Below are 19,352 nucleotides of genomic sequence, written 5' to 3'. Positions count from 1 at the left end.
TCCTGCCTACCTAGTTCCCTTGTCCTCAACCCTACCTCCACCATTTTCCCTCCTCTCCTCTGCAGAGGCTCAAAGGGTGCCCCAGTGTTCCACGGAGTCAATTTGGGAACCACTGGACAAGATTTAGGCTTTGAGTGGAGCCTGGAAAAGGAAGAGTGAAATTTCTGCCCAAAAGATTAGAGAGGCAACCCCAGGTGTACTGCCAGGGTGGAGAGCAGGGGTAGGGGGAGGTGAGGAACGGCCTAGGGGTTGGGGGTCTCTCCGTTCCTCTCCTCCCTCCAGATACTCCTGCCCTGCAGCATCTTTTCTTTTGCCTCCAATGAAAGGCCCCCCAGGTGGACCCTGGTGAATGAAACCCCTTCCTTTTTCTGATGAGGGAATTGTTATCCCCTGGAGCTTCGTAGGAAAGTAACGTAAGTCACAGAGTGAGTCAGGAGCATGGACAGGCAAGGGAGCGCAGAACCTGGTCATTGTGCCCGTTCATCCTGCTGAGGATGCAGTGCAACCAGAAGCATCTCCGCTTTAATCTGGGTGGGAAGGTCCTGGCACCTTCTCTGAGGGGCCCATCTCCTTACCTGGACCTGGGGATGGTGGAGGGCTTCAGGAGGTAGGTGGGGGAAGGGCAGTCAGAGCCCCCTAGGGACGGGGAGAAGCCTACATTCTGGGCCCAGCCCACAGAGACTCCTGGCTGAGTTCTTGGCTCCTCCAGAGATGAAATTGGACTCACCTTCCTCTCACATGGCTTTGAGGGACCCCAGAAAGGCAGTGTTCCTTTCTTCCATGAACTGATGCCCCATCACTGGCCACCCTGCCCCTGGCTCACTTGGCCCCAGTGAAAGCTCATCCTCCCCTCACCTCTGCCTCTGCAGGGGACAGTCCTCACCTAGCGCATCCACCTGGGCTGGCCCCTCATCACTCACTTCCTGTCCTGCTCACATGTCCCCTTCCCAGAGAGGCCTCCCTGACTGCCCTGTGTGGAATAACATTCCTCCCCCACCCCAAGCCCCTTATCCCCCTTTCCTCCCTTTATTTCTTCCACAACACCTTTCACCCTTTAGCATATGACGCATTTTGTCGCCTGTTAGTTTATTGTCGTCATATCTGTCTCCCTCTGGTAGAAATTAAGAGTCACTGGGGCAAGGCTTTGGTGGCTTGCTCGCTGTTGAGCCTCAGTATGTGGCCTGGGATGGCTGTTGGACCAATATAGAATAATATCATAAAATAAATATTATGCATATATAACAAGATAAAAATAGAATGAATGGGAAAAGGAAAGGTACCCTCTATACACTGTGAGGTCCAATGCAAGTGATTTGCTGATTAACAATAGAAAAGCAATTATACATTTTATTTCACAAGCTTGGCTTGGTGTGAAAGAAATGGCTCATTTTTAAACTTTCTTTCATTAAAAACATGACTAAACCTTACCCACCAGTTTGTGGGAAATTGAATCCACCAGTGCTGAGCCGCCTTCGGGGTCTTCCCCCTCCCAGGGTTGTGTGAAGACCCTGGGGGTCTTGTGTGGAACAGAACAGTGCCGTGGACCCCCTGGGCTGTGCTGGCCTCGCTGATCTGCTCACTGTTTTCTGGAGGCTTCTGGAGCCCTGGGTCCAGCCTCTCGAGCTGCCCCTTTCTGAGGTCCTGCTATCCCTTGTGAGGGATGTGGACAGAGCGATCTCAAGCTGCTAGCATGGGCTTCCTGGTTTGGGCCATGGTCTCACCACTTCCACCGCAGCCCTCCCGAGACCCAGAGGCACTGGCCCCCCACCTCCCCCAGGACTCTCTCACACAGTTTCTTCACAGCACAATTTCTTGAGCATTGAAGCCTTTCGCCCCCACAACCCAGTTGGCCCTGGGTTGAAGATAAAAACACCGAGCTACCTTTCTGGAATGGAGGAGGGAAAATACAAATGAATAATTCAATAGATTATCCTCCCACAAAAGTTAAATAGCAACGTTTGTGAATGATTTTCTTCTTTTATTGTTTTTTTACGAATAGAGCCTACTCAAGGTTATCCCTGTAATGATAGGGAGTACAGTCATTCTCATTCCTGTTGTATGCCTGTCAAGAGGGAGGGGGTGGTGACAGGCAGGGCCCTGGAATGCGCTCACCTGGGCCAGTGTGAGGATGGCAGTAAAGGTGAACAGGTGTGTTGTGCATGAGGCCAGAAGGCTGAGGTCACTGACCCAGCACCCCAATATGGGAAGACCCCAATGTGTGCTGTGTGCAACTGACTCCCGGGACAGGGTCCAGACCTTGGGTGCTGAGAGGCCTGAACTGGGAGTCAGGACTCCTGGGTTCCAGGCCTATCTTTGCCCCCAGGTGGCTTGAGCTAACTTCCCACTCTATGCCTGTTTCCTCAGCTGTGATTGCTGATGGTGCACTCTACCTCTCTCCCTCGCAGGACTGGGGTCAGGATGGAGCAAGATGCCGCAACTCAGGGGCTGCCAATGGGTGGTCTGCAGCCTACAGCGTGTCGTATTTGGTCTGCACAGTGTTTCAAGTTTGGATTCATTGGCAACCTTTAAGAACTGGGAAATGAAAAATAAAAGCCTGGACTTCCTGCCCCTCTTGGACAAATGAGCAAAGTGGCAACCCGAGGCCTGTCTTCCCACAACTCGGGCAGCACAGACACCCTCCCCTGTTCTTGTTGCCTTCGCTTTGCTCGTTCTCTGTCTGGGCCCCACATGCCCAGGTTTGAATTTGCTCCCTGGTAGAAGTGAAGCACTTTGTAGAAATATAAATGATTAATGTGCGGTTGTACTTTTATTGGCTGTTTTACCCAGGGTGCGTGATGCTCTAAAAGGTCCAAGAAGAGCATAGAGGAGCTCTCTAAGGAGAGCTTCTTGAGCGAAAGTGTGCATGTTATGGTGCCATCCCTAACTTTAGAGATGATGGTCATAGGATGAGCAGGGCCCTCCCCTGGCCAGGATGGGATCCGTCAGGAAGGTAAGGGCGTCTGTTCTGGGGTGGCTGTTGGCTTAAGACTGAGTTGTTTTAAGGAGAAGTGGATTTGGCTTTGTTCTTGGTCAAGACTTGGGTCAGGAAGGGCTTTCAGATCAGTGGCTGCAGCCCCTCTGGCTGCTGATCCTTGGAGTCCTCGCCCTCCACAGGGGCCTGGGCTCTCTGCTGGGGCAAGAGGGAGGTGAAGGGGCCCTGAGCCCGGTGATCGGTGACCTCTAGTTCCCCGAGGGGTATGGGTAGTAGCAGTTACTCAGGAGAAAGGCATGACATTCTCAGCATGAAACAACTGCCCCTGTTTTGTTTTCCTTATTTTTCATTTTTGTGTTAATACCAGCCATCATCGTCGCTACCATCCCTCCTGTTTGTGCAACGCCAAAAGAGTTACCAAAAGGCCTTTTTCTTTTTCTTTTGGTAGAGAAATAAAATGTTTTTACTATTGAATAAGCATTAAATCAGAACGTAGTGCTCATCACAGGCAATCTGCTAAGAGACTGCAAAGACAGAAAGAAATCTCCCCCTTGACATAACCAGGCAGCTACAGCCCGCTACCTGCATCTTCTCCGGATAAACAACTAGCGCTCACGTAGTTGACAGAGCCATTTGTCACACATAGTTCATCTTCACTTCACTTGGTAGTTGGGGTGACCATCTGTGTTGTTGTTTCTTTTTTCTTTTTTAGACGCAGGGTGTTGTTGCTCTGTCATCCAGGCTGTAGTGCAGTAGCACAATCATAGCTCAGTGCAGCCTTTAACTCTGGGTCTCAGGCAATCCTCCCACTTCAGCCTCCCAAAGCACTGGAATTACAGGTATTAGCTCCTGTGCCCAGCCTACTTTTGCTTATTTACTTTTATTTTTATTTTTTGAGACAGCATCTTGCCCTGTCACCCAGGCTAGAGTGCAGTGGTGTGATCATGACTAATTGCAGCCTCAACCTCCTGTGCTCAAATGATTTTCCTGATGCAGCCTCCTAAGCTCTAATTTTTTGATTTTTTGATAGAGACAGGCTCTCACTATGTTGCCTAGGCTGGTCTCAAACTCCTGAGCTCAAGCTATCCCCCTGCCTTGGCCTCCCAAAGTGCTGGGCCTGCTTTTGTTTATTTTTTGAAAAAGTAATGCAAGCATGTATAAAATCAAAAGTTACAAAAGTGTGTACAAATGGAAAGGAAGACTTCTCACCTTGTCCATCAACCACTCCATTATCTTTTCTTTATGCAAACATTGGGTTAAATACATTTTAATTGTGTATATTAGATATAAAATCCTTTATATGCATGTTAGCATTTATATGTCTGCTTTTGTAGACTGTTTATATCCTTAGGTTGAGGATTATTCATCCCCTTTGACGGATGAGAAAACTGAGACTTCAAGAGGTTCAATGCTGAGAGTCACACTGCTAGTGAATGGTGGAATGCGAGCCCCCCATCCAAGAATCTCTAGAGGCAAGCATTGCCTGTGAGTCATCTGCTTGGATGGCTATTGAAGCTCTGAAGAAAGTGGCCACTTATGGGGCTGGTGTTAACACCTTTAAAGGAACATGGCAGCTGCAGGTTTGTGACTGATGGAGAGGCACTGATAACACCTTCTTATCCAGAACCTTCTCCCTCATCAAACTGGCACTTCTGCCTGAAATCCTGCCAAAGGCTGTTTAGCAATTGGAGCTATTTGCCCCTCACTGAGAACTAACAATTTCTGGGATTAGTGCTGCAGTTCTTAGTAGAGCCCTGGCCTGGCCTCCTCCAGTTCACTGCATTTTCTGTCCTCTCACCACCCCCTAACCTCTGGACTCTTCCGAGGACCCCACCTGTGCAAGGTGGTCATTTCCCAAATAACAGTTAAAACCAGACTGTCAGTTCTTGAGGGCAGCAGCAGTATCTCCTAACACTGAAGAAGTCCGTTTGTAATTGTTGGTCGCAACACTGTCATTCTTTTGGAGTCTTAGTGACAGGTTAATGGGTAAGATACTTTAGGGACAGGGGACAGCCCCTGTGGCCCTTCAAGTGATACCCCTCCCTGCCTGGTGCCCCTTCCTAGCTCTGGATTATCCACTGTAAAACTTGTCTCTTGGGTGGGAGTTTGCCTGGCAACACCTCTAACACCTCTATGGCTGCAGCCCCTTTGCCTGCCCCAGGAGGGTTGGACTCAACAAGCAGTCTGGCATGTGTTTCTGGCTGGCCTCCCCTCTCTCTGTTTCTTCCTCTTTCCCAGGGCTGGTAAGACCCTCCTGTTCCAATTTTCCTAAGGAGACCTCTGGGGAGGGTGGAGTTCAGGATCCCATAGTTCTAGAACCTCAAGGCACCCACCCCTGGCCCCCTTTCCCCACTCTGGTTGCTTAAGGACTTTGAGAAAGACAATTTGGGGCTCACTTTTAGATATAAAGTCTAGTTTCTTCCCTAGGAAGGACCATAATTATGTAGGGGTGACAGAACTCACAGATAGACAGGCAGAGGTGACCGCTGAGTCAGGCAGGATGAGAAGGTATAGGGGGTTGGAGAGTAAGTGCTGACTTGGTTCCAAGGTGGGATGGCCTGGTGGGCTGGGCCAGAGTGGTCAAGAAGGGCCTCAGGGAAGTGGTGGTGCTTGAGCTGGACGTTGGAGGTTGAGGGACATTGAGGCAGGTGGGGCGCAGGATGATTGTGGGAGCACAATAGTGGCTTAAAAAGCTGAGGTTTGCAGAGGGGTGCAAGTGAAACTGCAGGGCCACTGCTGGAGCACTGAGTTGAGGGTCTGATCCTGTCCTTTGGGTCATGGGCAGTCTTGGAAGGTTCTGGAATAGGCAAGTGGTGCTATTGGGATACTCCTTAGGAAGCTCACTCTGATGGCAGTGTTCAGGCCGTTGGACAGGGAAGGCATGAAGACCTAGGAGACCATCTAGGAAGCAGCTGCCTTCCTGTCCTCTACTGAGCTGAAAAACAGAGCAGAGCAATGACAGTGGCTTCAGTCTCACTCTCCAGAGCCTGCGGGGGCCTCAGCCTGAAGCAGGAGGCTCTTGGAGGTGGTTTGCAAGGATGGGTTCAGTTGCATTTTGTCTTGAGCACATGGCCAGTCTCTTGGTGACCTGGGCTGCACGCTGTGCCCCACTGGGTTGAGCAGTCAGCACATGGGGTCCTGGGCTCTGGCATCAGGGGTGGGGCTTCTGTGGGGAACCCAAGTCCACAGTGCCAAGTGCCCTGTGCCCCATAGATTCAGCCTCTTTTGGTTCAACCACCCTGGAGATTCCAGCATCTGAGTGGGCACTCGCGGATGCTTGGCCCCAGGCCTACCATATGCGAAGGCAGATTGTGCAGGAGCCCACACACTGTGAATGGAGAGCTACGCATGTGCCACTTCCTCCCCTTCCTGTGTCCCCCACAAAATTGCCTCCACTGGCCTCCTCCAGTGCCAGAAATTCTGTAACTTTGGCACTTCAATCAAAATGGGAAAGGATCTCAAAGATGATTTTGTTCAGCCTCTTCATTTTATAATACTCTATAGTTTTTTTTTTTTTTGAGATGGAGTCTCGCTCTATCACCAGGCTGGAGTGCAGTGGTGTGATCTCAGCTCACTGCAACCTCTGCCTCCTGGGTTCAAGCGATTCTCCTGCCTCAGCTTCCTGAGTAGCTGGGACTACAGGCTCATGCCTCCACACCCAGCTAATTTTTGTATTTTTAGTAGAGATGGGGTTTCACCATGTTGGCCAGGATAGTCTCGATCCCTTGACCTTGTGATCCTCCTGCCTCGGCCTCCCAAAATGCTTACAGGCATGAGCCACCACACCCATGCATGGTTTGTTTTATATAGACTTCATCATTAAACAGTCCACAGCAATGGCAGCAGCTCAAACAATATTAAAAATATTGGACAATGGAAAAGTCTTTTTTTCCCCAAAAAAGAGCATGAGAACATGGGGTTAAAGGAGAGAAGGAAGAAACATGGGCCCTGACGCTGGGCTTGGGCTTGAATACTTTCTCTCCTCTTCACAATATCTGGGCAGGTTGTAAATCTAATCTCCCTAGGTTCAGTTTCCTCATCTGTGAAATGATGATACTAATGCCCACCTATAGGCTTTTGGGAGGATTTGAAATAACATGTAAATCTGTCACAGTGCCTGGAACATATATATATTTTAATCCATTGGCAAAAATTTTAATAAGATAATGCCTTACAATATTTGGAGGGTATTATTAATGGAGGTAGTTCCACCTGCTTTTAAATTGCTTCTCTGAGATGTGATTTTGCCTTCTGTCCTGAAATTGCCCTGGTAGTTGGCTCAGGGAAGCATGGGCAGCTTTCCCCATCCTCTGATGGCTGTAGGATTCATTGCCATGAGAGCAAGGGGCTAAGTTACATGGCTGTGGGTTACACAACCAGGGACCTGGCTGAGCCAGGTTGTCAGCAATAACCACACAACAGAGAAAAGCTGAGCCTCCATAAACATATCCCAGATTTCATAATCAGAAAATCCAGACAGAGCTATTTTTATTTTAACAGGCACATAACTTTTGAGTAAGTATGGGCGTGAGGTGGCACCACACACTTTTCAGTGCTTGAGGCCTCTAAATATCTGAATCCAGTCTTGAATAAATCAGTTTACATAATTCTTATATGTTCTGTTTCCTTAGGTTCAAGGCTGTGTTCAATTCTAGCTTAACCTGCAAGGTGGAAAGATTCTGCAAGGCTGACTGAGTCCAGGAAGCTGCCCTTGGCTACTCTAAGGCCTTGTTAGTGATTACGAGTTTAGCACAGTTAAGCACTTGTTTTTTGTTGTTGTTGTTGTTTGTTTGTTTGTTTTTTGAGATGGAGTCTCGCTCTGTTTGCCCAGTGCAGTGGTGTGATCTTGACTCACTGCAACCTCCGCCTCCCGGGTTCAAGCAATACTCTGCCTCAGCCTCCTGAGTAGCTGAGATTACAGGCATGCGCCACCACACTGGGCTAATTTTTTTGTATTTTTAGTAGAGATGGGGTTCCACCATCTTGGTCAGGTTGGTCTTGAACTCCTGACCTCATGATCCACCCGCCTTCACCTCCCAAAGTGCTGGGATTACAGGCGCGAGCCACTGTGCCTGGCCTTAAAAATTATTTTAACGTGTATTTTTATTATAGAATTATAGACTACAAAAGAATATGGAGAACAATATAACAAACATTCATGCAGTCATGACTGAGAATTAGCAGTGTTAAATATTAACATCCTGCCATATTTACTTCAAATCTTTTCTTTTTGAAAAAATAAATTAGACATAAAAAAACAGTTACAGCACTCCATTTAAGCACTTGATTTTGCCCTATCTTGTTTGCTAATATTTCCATGTGTGTTAGTGTAATTATCTCAATTTTATGGTGAGCATTTTGGAAACAAGCGTTTGCTCTTTGCTGTTACTTGGCCCAGCAACTACCAGTTCCTAATGCATATTAGATGCTCAACAAATGTTGTATAAATGAATGAGTGAATAAAATGTTTTATTTTTTAAATTTTTTTACAAATTTATTTTATTTAATTATTATTTTTGAGACAGAGTCTCACTCAGTCACCCAGGCTGGAGTGCAGTGGCACAATCTCAGCTCACTGCAGCCTCTGCCTCCCAGGTTCAAGCAATTCTCCTGTCTCAGCCTCCCAAGTAGCTGGGACTACAGGTGTGCACCACCATTCCCGGATATATATATATATATTTTTTTTTTTTAAGTAGAGATGGGGTTTCACCATGTTGGTCAGGCTGGTCTCAAACTCCTGACCTCAAGTGATCCTCCCACCATGGCCTACCAAAGTGCTGGGATTACAGGCATAAGCCACTGTGCCCAGCCATGAAATGTTTTTTCATTTTGTCATCTTCCTTTATACCTCCACACACCTTCCTCATGGGTTTCTTTGACTAATAATAGATCCTATCCTTAGCTCAGGAATGGAATTTAAATTATATAATACATTGGTTTTGAAAATTATGCAGTTAGGTTTTTTTGAGGTAAATGAGTAAACATTGCTAAACTAAAAGAAAAAATAAACTTTAATTCCACCTACAAAAGTAACCAGCTTTCTGGTATAAAACCTTACAGAAATGGAACTACTATTGGGTATCTCCTTTTGTAGCTTGTTCCCCCCCACCCGCGCCATTTAATAATGAGTGTCTTGCTAAGTCATCATATTTTCTGCTCAGTAGTCCCTCGCTTCTGTAGTCCTGGGAGGGGACTGCCATGTGAAGGGACATGGGGTCTCACCATGGGTAGGAGGATGACAGTGTGGCTGGCTAGCTGACCCTTCATGCATGCTGTGGGAAGAAGTCTAGCTGGTTAGACTATTTTTTAAGGACCCATGAGTTTCATAGCAGACTCCTGGGCTGGACATTGATTTGATATGTTTGTGAACTAACTAGTTTGCAAAATCTCGGGTGGAAATATTACTGTTTTCTTGGCCTCTAGGCTGTTTGGTAAAGGCTTTTAGGAGTAGAAGCATTTAGAGTTAGCCCTCGGTTTAAATCTTAGCTTAGCTACTTGTTACTTGGGCAGGCTACTAAACCTCTCTAAGCTGCATATTTCATCAGCTGTAAATGGAGATAATGAGATTTTCTTCCTTCCTTTCTTTCTCTGTCTTTTCCTTCCTTCCTTCCTTCCTTCCTTCCTTCCTTCCTTCCTTCCTTCCTTCCTTCCTTCCTCTCTCCCTTTCTCTCTTTCTTCCTTACTTTCGTCTTGCTCTGTCACCCAGGCTGGAGTGCAGTGGCATGATCTCTCCTCACTGCAATCTCTGCCTCCCGGGTTCAAGTGATTCTCATGCCTCAGCCTCCCAGAGTAGCTGTGATTACAGGCACGCACCACCATGCCCAGCTAATTTTTGTATATTTAGTAGACATGGGGGTTTCACCATGTTGGCTAGGCTGGTCTCGAACTCCTGACCTCAAGTGATCCACCCACCTCGGTTTCCCCAAGTTCTGGGATTACAGGTGTGAGCCACCATGCTTGGCCCGATCATGAGATTTTCTGCATGAGGCGTTTGTAGGAATTGAGACCATTTATGTAAAGGGCCGGGTTCATAATAGGTGCTCAAAGTGTCTCTCTTCTGAATAAACCAAACCCAAATTTTCTCCAAGAAATACCTTGGTGATCTCTTTGAAAGGAAACAACCACTTCAATAAATAAATAAATGGATAAATGAATAACTATTGAATCAGAACCAGACCGGAGCACTTCTGTTTTTTGAATGGACTAAGAACTGGACAGGCATTTTGCTTTGGCTTTGGCCTCTGCCCTGTGAGTTGTACCTTTTCCTCTGAGCTCCCCACTGCTGTGGAGCCTGAAGAGTATGAGAACAGGGTCTACTGTCACTCAGCAAAGCATCGCTGGAGCACTTCATGTGTGCAGCAGAGAGCTGCTGGCAGGGCCCCAAGGAGCCTCCTCAGCCCAGGGTCTGGCTGGGAGACTAAGCTGACACACACGTAGGAGGTGAGCTAGACTTCTGAAGAGGGAGGTGCGTGGGCATCATAGAAGAAGGCTCAGATCTGTGATACTTGCAGTCAAAGACTTTGAAGGCAACTGAGACAGTCCTCTTGAAAGATGGGAACAGAGGCCTTGAGAGGTGCAGAGACTCAGGTACTCAGCCTATTAGTGGAGATATGGATGGATCAGTTCCCAGCTCCAGTAACCATCTGCTGCCCCATTCCCTTAGCTTAGAGGCTATTTATTATTAAGGGTTTTATTGAAAAAAAATTCTGCTTTTTTCTTTTTTTTTTTTTAGATGGAGTTTTGTTCTTGTCACCCAGGCTGGAGTGCAATGGCACGATCTCAGCTCACTGCAACCTTCACCTCCCAGGTTCAAGCGATTCTCCTGCCTCAGCCTCCTGAGTAGCTGGGATTACAGGCACCTGCCACCATGCCCGGCTAATTTTTGTATTTTTAGTAGAGACAGGGTTTCACCATGCTGGCCAGGCTGGTCTCAAACTCCCGACCTCAGGCAGTCCGCCTGCCTCGGCCTTCCAAAGTGCTGGGATTACAGGCATGAGCCACTACGCTTGGCCTTCTGCTTTTTTCATTTGTCTTTTTCCCCCTGCATTCTGTTTTTAAGTGTTTCACTATTTATTCATTCATCCATCCATTCATTCATTCATTCAAGACAGGGTCTCACTCTCTTGCTCAGGCTAGAGTGCAGTAGTGTGATCTCGGCTCACTTCAACCTCCACCTCCCAGGATCAAGGGATTCTCCCGCCTTAACCTCCCAAGTAGCTGGGACTACAGGCAAGTGCCACCATGCCCAGCTAATTTTTGTATTTTTTGTAGAGATGGGGTTTCACCATGTTGTCTAATCTGGCCTCAAACTCCTGAGCTCAGGTGATCCACTCACCTTGGCCTCCCAAAGTGCTGGGATTATAGGCATGAGCCATCAAGCCTGGCCTCACTATTTATTTAGAGAAATATTCCACATCCATGATTCTGTCCAGTCAAAAGTTCTTTCTGAGGCGATGCTGTTGGCTTTGGCCAATCGGAGAATGGAATAATCTGACTCACCCATCCTGCGAATGGCCCTCTGGATAACATAGGTTTTAAACTGGTCGTTAAACCTGCCCGTAACCTTGTCAATCTCGCCCATGTCCTTTTGCATGGACCCATGGTCCTTGGCACCAATGGTTGCTGGTGGAGCATTTCCATGGGAGGTACAGGTTTATGAACTCACTGGCATTGTTCTGCATATTGAGACCACACTGGGCATGAGCAGAGAAAGCTGTTCTGTTTTATTTTGTTTTGTTTTGTTCTCTGACCGTTAAAGTTTTCTTCACATGATGATGGTCTTAATAGCTTGTTTATATTTAAGGGCCAGCCAGTCACTAGAAGGTTTCTTGGAAGCTCTGTGGATTGTTATAGACAGCGATTCTCAACTGGGGCAATTTTGCCCCCAGTAGACATTGGCAATGTCTGGAGACATTTTTGATTGCTGCAACAGGAGGGTCCAGGGTACAATGCTGCTGGCATCTAGTGGTAGAGAGCAGGGATGTTGCTCAGCATCCTATAATGCACAGGACAGTCCCACAACAATGAAGTAGCCAACCCCAGATGCCATAGTGCCAGGCTGAGAAAGCCTGCCCTGGGGCAATTAAGCGGGCACCAACCCTTTCCTCCATATCTGTTTCTTTTGAGCGGATCAGTTTCCCTCCTGAGAAACCCATCCCTCAGCAAACCTGGAAGGCAGGGTGTGTGACCCAAGCATTCAGAAGCCAGGTGCACTCAGTAAGCAGACTTTCAGGCACATCCACTGTTTTCAATGCAGAGTCTCTGATAAGAGAAAAGAGCGCAGAACTCCTGTGAGTCAGTTTCCCCAGAAAGCAATCTCCTGACATCTGTGAGGTGGGCAGGTGGAGTGGCCAGGCTGCCTGGGCTTGGGAAGAGGGCCTGGTATGGGAATTCACAGGGCGTTGGGGAGAGGGTTGTCTGACTGCTTTTTGTGCAGACTTCAAACAATGCTGCTCTTAGCTCCATTGTGCACTCCCACCTTCGCTGGCCCTGGGGACCTTCCATTCCTGAGCCTTCCTGAGTTGTTCACTGCGAGTAGATCTGCTTTTTGCAGGAAGTAAGATGTCCACTGTCTGGTGGAGGTCCATGACCTTGTGCTTTTCATCATCCAGCATGTTATTGCTGGCCCCTTCTATGGCCTTCTCCTGACATGCATGTCTGTATTTATCCCTTTGCTGTCATTTTAGTGAGGGTTGGGGAAGGAGTGGAGATAAACATGTGCTGAGTGCACATCTTGAACCAAAAGTGGTATCCTTGTGTGCTGGAATACTGTAGATTTTATTAAAAGCTCTGAAGTGTGTCTGGCTTTTGAGGAGGACAAAATGTGGTGCTGGCGCTCTTTTGGTTTAACTGGAGGCAGGAATTGAGGGATGGCACGGTATAAGAGGTAGAAGAGCTCTGCAACCTTTGTCTCGCGAAGTCGCAACGTCCCTGTGTGTGAAATGTGTGCTCTTAGCCCTGCTGGTACAGATGGAATGAGGGGATGGATGCAGAACCGCAGAGAGCACTGTAGAGGGCTGTGGTTTATGATCACCATCCTCATGGTTGGAGTCAGTACCATCGCCTCCTTTAATTGCATGACCAAGGCAATGTGTCACTTGGGCACAGCAACAGAATGTGGCTCTCTGGTAGGCAGGCTTAACCCAGCAAATGAGCATGAGTACCGACTGCCTCGTTTTCTTGCCAGAGGCCTCCAGTTTGGTTGGCAGAGTGGTGACCAGCTGACCAATTGGACGGGGCTCTTTAATGTCACGGATGATCCAGCAGTGCAGAGCGGCAGTGACTCCAGCTCCAGGTACAGACCCCGGCAAAAGGCCAGGGAATGGGGGAAGCCCAACCCGGGGTGGCCCTGCAGCCCCTGCCACATTGTCCACTTCCTAGGGTGGAAGAAGCAGGTCTTGTTGCAGTGGCTCGAAACTCCCTGCACTTTGGTATCCCACCTGGTTCCTTTAACTTGAAGGTGAATGAATTTGAAGGGTGAGGCATAGGACCCAACCACAACCAAGCAGGGATTCACTGGCCCCTTCTATCGGGGGGTAGGGTGGGGAGTCTTGGTCTCAAACCTCCATTTAGGGGTGGGGGCCAAAGCTCTGTCCCTGCTGCAGGGATTTCGGATATCAGCCAGCAAGCGTGTGTAGGTGTGTGTGGGTGGGTGGCATCAAGAAGCGGGTGTCAGGTGGGTGTTCCCTGCTTCTCTGAAGTCCCTTGCCCAGGTACTCCCTGCCCTGCCCACAGGGGAGGTTGCCCTTGGCTGGAGCAGAACCATTTCCATCAAGGTGGTGCTGAGATTTGCTATGCGCCCCATCATGTGGCTATTTCCTCTTGATCAGTAATATTTGTTGAATGAATAAAAATGGAATATTCTCAGGCTGAGCACACTCATTGCAGGGAGGGTATTGTGGAGAATTTTTGCAGATAAGGCAGGATACTGTCTCTGCTGGGAGCTGGGTATGACTGGAACCTGCCAGCTAAGCACTCCCAGGGGCTGATTAAGCTGTTTGGTTTCTTAATTTTTGTATTTTTAAGGAGGGGGTAACTCTCACGTCCGTTTCCCTGAGAGAGAGGCTTGCATTTTTGTTGCTGGTGATTTTGACACACAAACATTAAATTGACCCTGCAGAGAAGTAATGGGTTTTTCAAGGACCCCTGATATGTATGTTTTTATTCAATGCTTTGAGAAAGATGAGATTCTGATGTCAGAAACCAGTCAAGCAAATGTCCACAGACATGCCCGAGGGTGTGGGGATGGTCGCACGCTGTGGCCTGGGCTGGAGGGTCTTATGCTGGCCTTTGGGACCACAGTTCTTTCCATGGAAGTGCAGAGGGAGCTCTGGACATCACGGGTAAGGTGGGGGCCCATGCTTGTCCTGGGAAGCTGAGCCTCCCATGCTGGCCTGTCTGCTAAGCGGCCCTGCCTCCCAGGTGGTGAGCAGTCTAGGTAAGTCAGCAAGTGTGTACCTCCCTACTGGACTCCTGGGAGAGTTCTTCAAGAGGTTTGGGGTAGAAAATGCGAGTCAAGGCCAAGCATAGTGGCTCATGCCTGTAATCCCAGCACTTTGGGAGGCCAAGGCGGGTGGATCACTTGAGGTCAGGAGTTTGAGACCAGCCTGGCCAACATGGTGAAACCCCATCTGTACTAAAAATACAAAAATTAGCCGTGTGTGGTGGCACATGCCTGTAATCCCAGCTACTCAGGAGGCTGAGGCGGGAGAACAGCTTGAACCTGGGAGGCAGAGGCTGCAGTGAGCTCAGATTGTGCCACTGCACTCCAGCCTGAGTGACAGAGTGAAACCCTGTCAAAAAAAAGAAAGAGAGAGAGAAAGAAAGAAAGAAAGAAAGAAAGAGAAAGGAAGGAAAGAAGAGAGAGAGAAAGAAAGAAAGAAAGAAAAAGAAAAGAAGAGAGAAAGAAAGAAAAGAAAGAAAGGAAGGAAGGAAAGAAGAGAGAGAAAGAAAGAAAGAGAAAGAAAGAAAAGAAAGAAAGAGAAAGATAGAAAGGCGAGTCAAGTGAGCAAGGCGGACAGACGGGCCCCTAGGGAGCTGTTTCTTGGCAGATGTCTCCAGGCAGTGGCTGAAACCATTGTCATTGCATGGGCTCCATTCCTAACTTTTCCTGCTGCCAGCATCTTTTGTCTTTCCTTCCTCTTTCCGCGGTTTCACCTGTAACTTCTCATACCCCTCACTGCACCTGTGTTCTCCTCTGCCTTTCTTCCTGTTACCTGTTTTTGGCCATCCTTCCTTTCTCCCTCCCCATTGCCTCCCTCTCTCCTCCACGTCCTTGCTTCCCTACTCCCTTTCTCACTCCTCTTGCCCTTTATTTTCTCTGCCCCTCTCTCCATGATCTGGGCCAGCTTCCTCTTTCCTATCAGCTGGGAGCCTTCAGGGTCAGAGACACAGCTGACCTCTGTCAAGTTGGTTTTGGAATTCAGGTGCCTTTGATGCAACATTGTTAGCAGCTGAGTTGACTTCCTTCTGGAGCGCTCCCATTTGAGCAAGAATTTCCTTAGTCACAGAATAAATGGCATGACCACAGCTCCCACATTTTCCTGGGACAATTCCAATTTCAAATCTCCATTTCTAGTTGACCCCGAAGTACCCCCCTAGTTGAAGGACTGCAGTATGTAGAGTCCCCACATGTGGGAAATAATGGTTAACGTAGTTAGAATGGAACTGGAGTTTTTACCCTGGCGTGTGAGCAGCTTCTGCCTTCTTTAAAATGGGCAGGACAGCTCCTGGCAGCAGATGTGCAGAGCTTGGGGGAGGACCTAACGAGGACACGACGTACATTGTCCCAATTAACAACTCTCCAAATCTGGAAGATGGGATGAGCTTCATGGTATTATTCACGTATTGAATAATTCAGTGCATGCCATGTTTTGCTATCTATAGTTGTGTGGTGTTGAAGTGTGGTACAACCAGTTATTTATTATTAACAGTTTGGAAAGGAAGTCAGGAAGTACCAAATATAACCAGAGGATGAAGAGGGGCAAAGAAGCAAATGACTCATACATTGTATATACTCAAGCAGGAGCCACAAGCAGAAGGAGCCAGTCCAAATGATTAGTCCAGAAAACTCCAAACAGCACTACAAAGCAAATTCAAGCCAGATAGTGCTCATAAAAGGCTGTGGTCAGATCTTCTTATTGGTCACAGGCTGGGGAAGTCCAGGCTGAATTAGAAAGGTGTGAGCTATAAGATATACATTGACATATAGCTTTATTAATTTCAAGTCTAGGTCTATGAAGTGTTGTCCAATAAGCATCCTTAGGGGAACTGATTTAATGAGCATATAGGAATAATTTTTTTTCTTTTTTTTTTTTGAGGCAGAGTTTCACTCCATCGCTCAGGCTGGAGTGCAGTGATGCAATCTTGATTCACTGCAACCTTCGCCTCCCGGGTTCAAGCAATTCTCCTCCCTCAGCCTACTGAGTAGCTGGGACTACAGGCACCTGCCACCAGCGCTGGCTAATTTTTGTATTTTTTAGTAGAGACGGGGTTTCACTGTGTTGGCCAGGCTTGTCTTGAACTCCTGACCTCAAGTGATCCACCTGCCTCAGCCTCCCAAGGTGCTGGGACTACAGGCGTGAGCCACAGCACCCAGCCGGAATAATTTTCAGTCAGCAAATATTTCTATTTAAGTGGGTGTTTTGCACAAGTAGGAAGGCCTGTGAAGACATTTCTCATGTGTTTATGCTTCCATCTTCTCAGCAAGACAGTTGTTGTGCGTCTTCCGTTTTGAATTCCCAGAACCTAGCGTGGCACCTGTTATGTAGCAGGTGCTCAATAAATGTGAATTGTGTAAAAAAAAAAAAATGAATTAAGCGAGGAAATAGTAAAGGCTACTGGTAAGAAAGAAAACTTAGATTTCAGTGTTCCTGAGTCTTCCCTTAGAGATTTATCCCTTTGGATTCAACCTTGTCTCCTGGCACTGTCTTTGAAAAGTTGTCCCCTTTCTGGAAACACATTAGAATCAGAAACTCATTCACAGGCTGGAATTGCCAGAGAATTTGCTCTTGAAAAGAGCTGATAGTAGGGCAGGCTGACATTTGTGGGCTTCTGGGTGGGAAAAGGAAGACTGACAGTTGGTGGGGGTGAGGTATAAAAAGTAGAGAGAGTGGAGAAGCCCCGTCTCTACTAAAAATACAAAATTAGCCAGGCGTGGTGGCACATGTCTGTAATCCCAGCTACTCGGGCGGCTGAGACAGGAGAATCGCTTGAACTCAGGAGGCAGAGGTTGTGGTGAGCTGAGATCACGCCATTGCACTCCAGCCTGGGCAACAAGAGCAAAACTCCGTCTAAAAAAAAAAAAAAAAGTAGAGAGGGGGCAGTGAAGGCAGATGACGTGCTCCTGTGCTAACTGACTAGACCTCCTCCTGAACACCCCTCACCGAGCATGGCCCCTCTGGGAAGGCAGAGGAGGATAGAGGGTACTTGTCCTCCATGGCCAGCTGCAACCCTGTTCCCTCTGGACTGGCCTAGCTGCCTGTCTGCCCAGCAACTGCTCAGAGAGCAGGGGGAGGCAGCGGTGCCCTCATGGTGATGGCCTCTGTCCTGTAGGGTGGGCAGTGTTGCATGCATTGCCTCAGGAAAACATCCCCCACTTCAGTCACAGGGACAGAGGACAGCTGAGGCAGGAGTCCCCCAGACACTGTCCCAGCAGAGTTGACTGTCAGCCTGGCCCATGGCCACAGCACAAAGGGCTTCACTCAGCTTCTGCCAACTGGGTCTGGCTCCACATCCAAGTCCTTGTCCTCCCTCCAGTATCCACTTCCTCCTTGAAGCCTTCCCTGCTAGCCCCAGCCCAACCGAATCCCCTTTAACTCTGCCTTCTGTAGATACGTCTGCCCCCAGGGCAACTTCTGTCATTGCACACACAGAGGACCCTCTGGCAAGTGCACATAATCCTTCTGTGTTTGCTCAGGTATTCCCCAAATCCCGAGGAGCCTCTGGCTTTGGAGGACTGGGCTAGACCACCTGTGCGAGCATCTCCAGGGCCCTCTGGATCCCCTAGATCCAGGCACAGCCGCAGGCTCTTTGGCTGGCCTCACTGGCCCCCTTTCCATACTCCACACCAATCTTGGCCCTCCGGGTCTTACCTCTGGAATGGGCTGGCAAAGAGGAGGTGTGGAAGGCAACTCAGGAGACACTTGTCTCTGAGGTCCGGAGCGGGGCTGGCCCAGGCTGCCTGTGGGTGGGACAGCCTTCTCCCTGCACCTTTCTTCCTGGGCTTCTGGGATGGAGTGTGGAAGACCTCCCAAGGCCAGGGTAGCACCAGCTACAGGAAAAAAGAGCAAGCCCCAAATAGATGACACAAGAGTGTCCTATTGGCTGAAGAGCGAGCCAAGTGAGTGTCTGGGGCCAGGCACTATACTGGGTGCCTTACATGTATTATCCCATTTAGTCCTTACCCTCAAACCTTTGAGGTGGGTGTATTCATTACCCTCCATTTTATAGATGAGGAAATTTAGTCACCAAAAGATTAGGTCACTTCCGGGTGGTGGGTGGAGCTGGAGCACTATATCTATCTATCTATCTATCTATCTATCTATCTATCTATCTATCTATCTATCTATCCTGTGTGACTCCACAGTCCCAGCACTCATGGGAGGGGTTAGAGGGGTTCTTCCTTCTGGGCTGTGGACAGCTCATGCAGGGCTGGGTGAGCCTCCTTGTCTTTTCTTTCCAAGTCCTTTCAGGTCTTCTATTTCTGCCCTCAGCTCCTTGCTGTTAGACCATAATAAAAAGGCCATATTGATTTAAGTAGGTCACTTCTGGTCAGGCACAGTTGCTCATGCCTATAATCCCAGAACTTATAAGAGGCTGAGGCGGGAGGATTGCTTGAGGCTAGGAGTTCAAGACCAGCTTGGTCTACATAGCAAGACCCCATCTCTACCAAAAATAAAAATTAAAAAAAATAGCTAGACATGGTGGTGCATGCTTGTAGTCCTAGCTACTCAGGAGGCTGAGGTCGGAAGATCTCAGCCAGAAGTTCGAGGCTGCAGTGAGCTGAGATCATGCCACTATGAGCTGAGAGCATGCCACTGTACTCCAGCCTGGGTGACAGAGTAAGACTGTATCTCAAAAAATTAAAAAAAAAAAACAATAGATCACTTCTGTGCAACTGTTGTCAAAGCTGCAGGGTTGGTCTCAGACAAGATGATCTTTAGGGTCTCTCATCTCCTCCTTCCCTGTCTCTTCTACTTTCTATCTTCTGTGTCCTCCTCCCTCCTGCCTTCCCAAGTGTGCTTAGTGTTTTTCTGATTGTTGCCTCTGAAAAATGCATCCCTCCACCTGCTCCTGGCAATTATACATTTCAAAGAGGAGCCCTTGGGGGCAGTGCGACCCCTGCAGTCCCGAATGCCATCGTGTCCAGGCTGAAGGCAGAGCAGCGGAGGAAGCACACTCCGTGTGGCAGGTGCAGCTG

At 48.4% G+C, this 19,352-nt stretch overlaps 1 protein-coding gene and 1 pseudogene across 3 annotated transcripts in view; one reads left to right on the top strand and one right to left on the bottom strand.

Annotated features, from left to right (window-relative positions):
• Positions 1–19,352, top strand: part of ST8SIA5 (ST8 alpha-N-acetyl-neuraminide alpha-2,8-sialyltransferase 5) — a 104,445-nt gene that overhangs the window by 29,459 nt on the left and 55,634 nt on the right. The window contains exon 2 of one of the 3 annotated variants that reach the window (XM_003830188.6): positions 13,119–13,226. The exons of the other annotated variants lie outside the window; for them this stretch is intronic. Coding sequence (XP_003830236.1) covers positions 13,119–13,226 — 108 coding nt within the window. The remainder of the gene's footprint in view (positions 1–13,118; positions 13,227–19,352) is intronic. 3 annotated transcript variants of the gene reach the window in all.
• LOC117976785 (small ribosomal subunit protein eS21-like) lies at positions 4,398–13,111 on the bottom strand (annotated as a pseudogene).

This window comes from Pan paniscus, chromosome 17 (assembly GCF_029289425.2).
Source record: "Pan paniscus chromosome 17, NHGRI_mPanPan1-v2.0_pri, whole genome shotgun sequence".
NCBI lineage: Eukaryota > Metazoa > Chordata > Mammalia > Primates > Hominidae > Pan > Pan paniscus.
The sequence above is the reverse complement of the archived record's forward strand: the minus strand, read 5'-3'. Positions and strand labels throughout refer to the sequence as shown.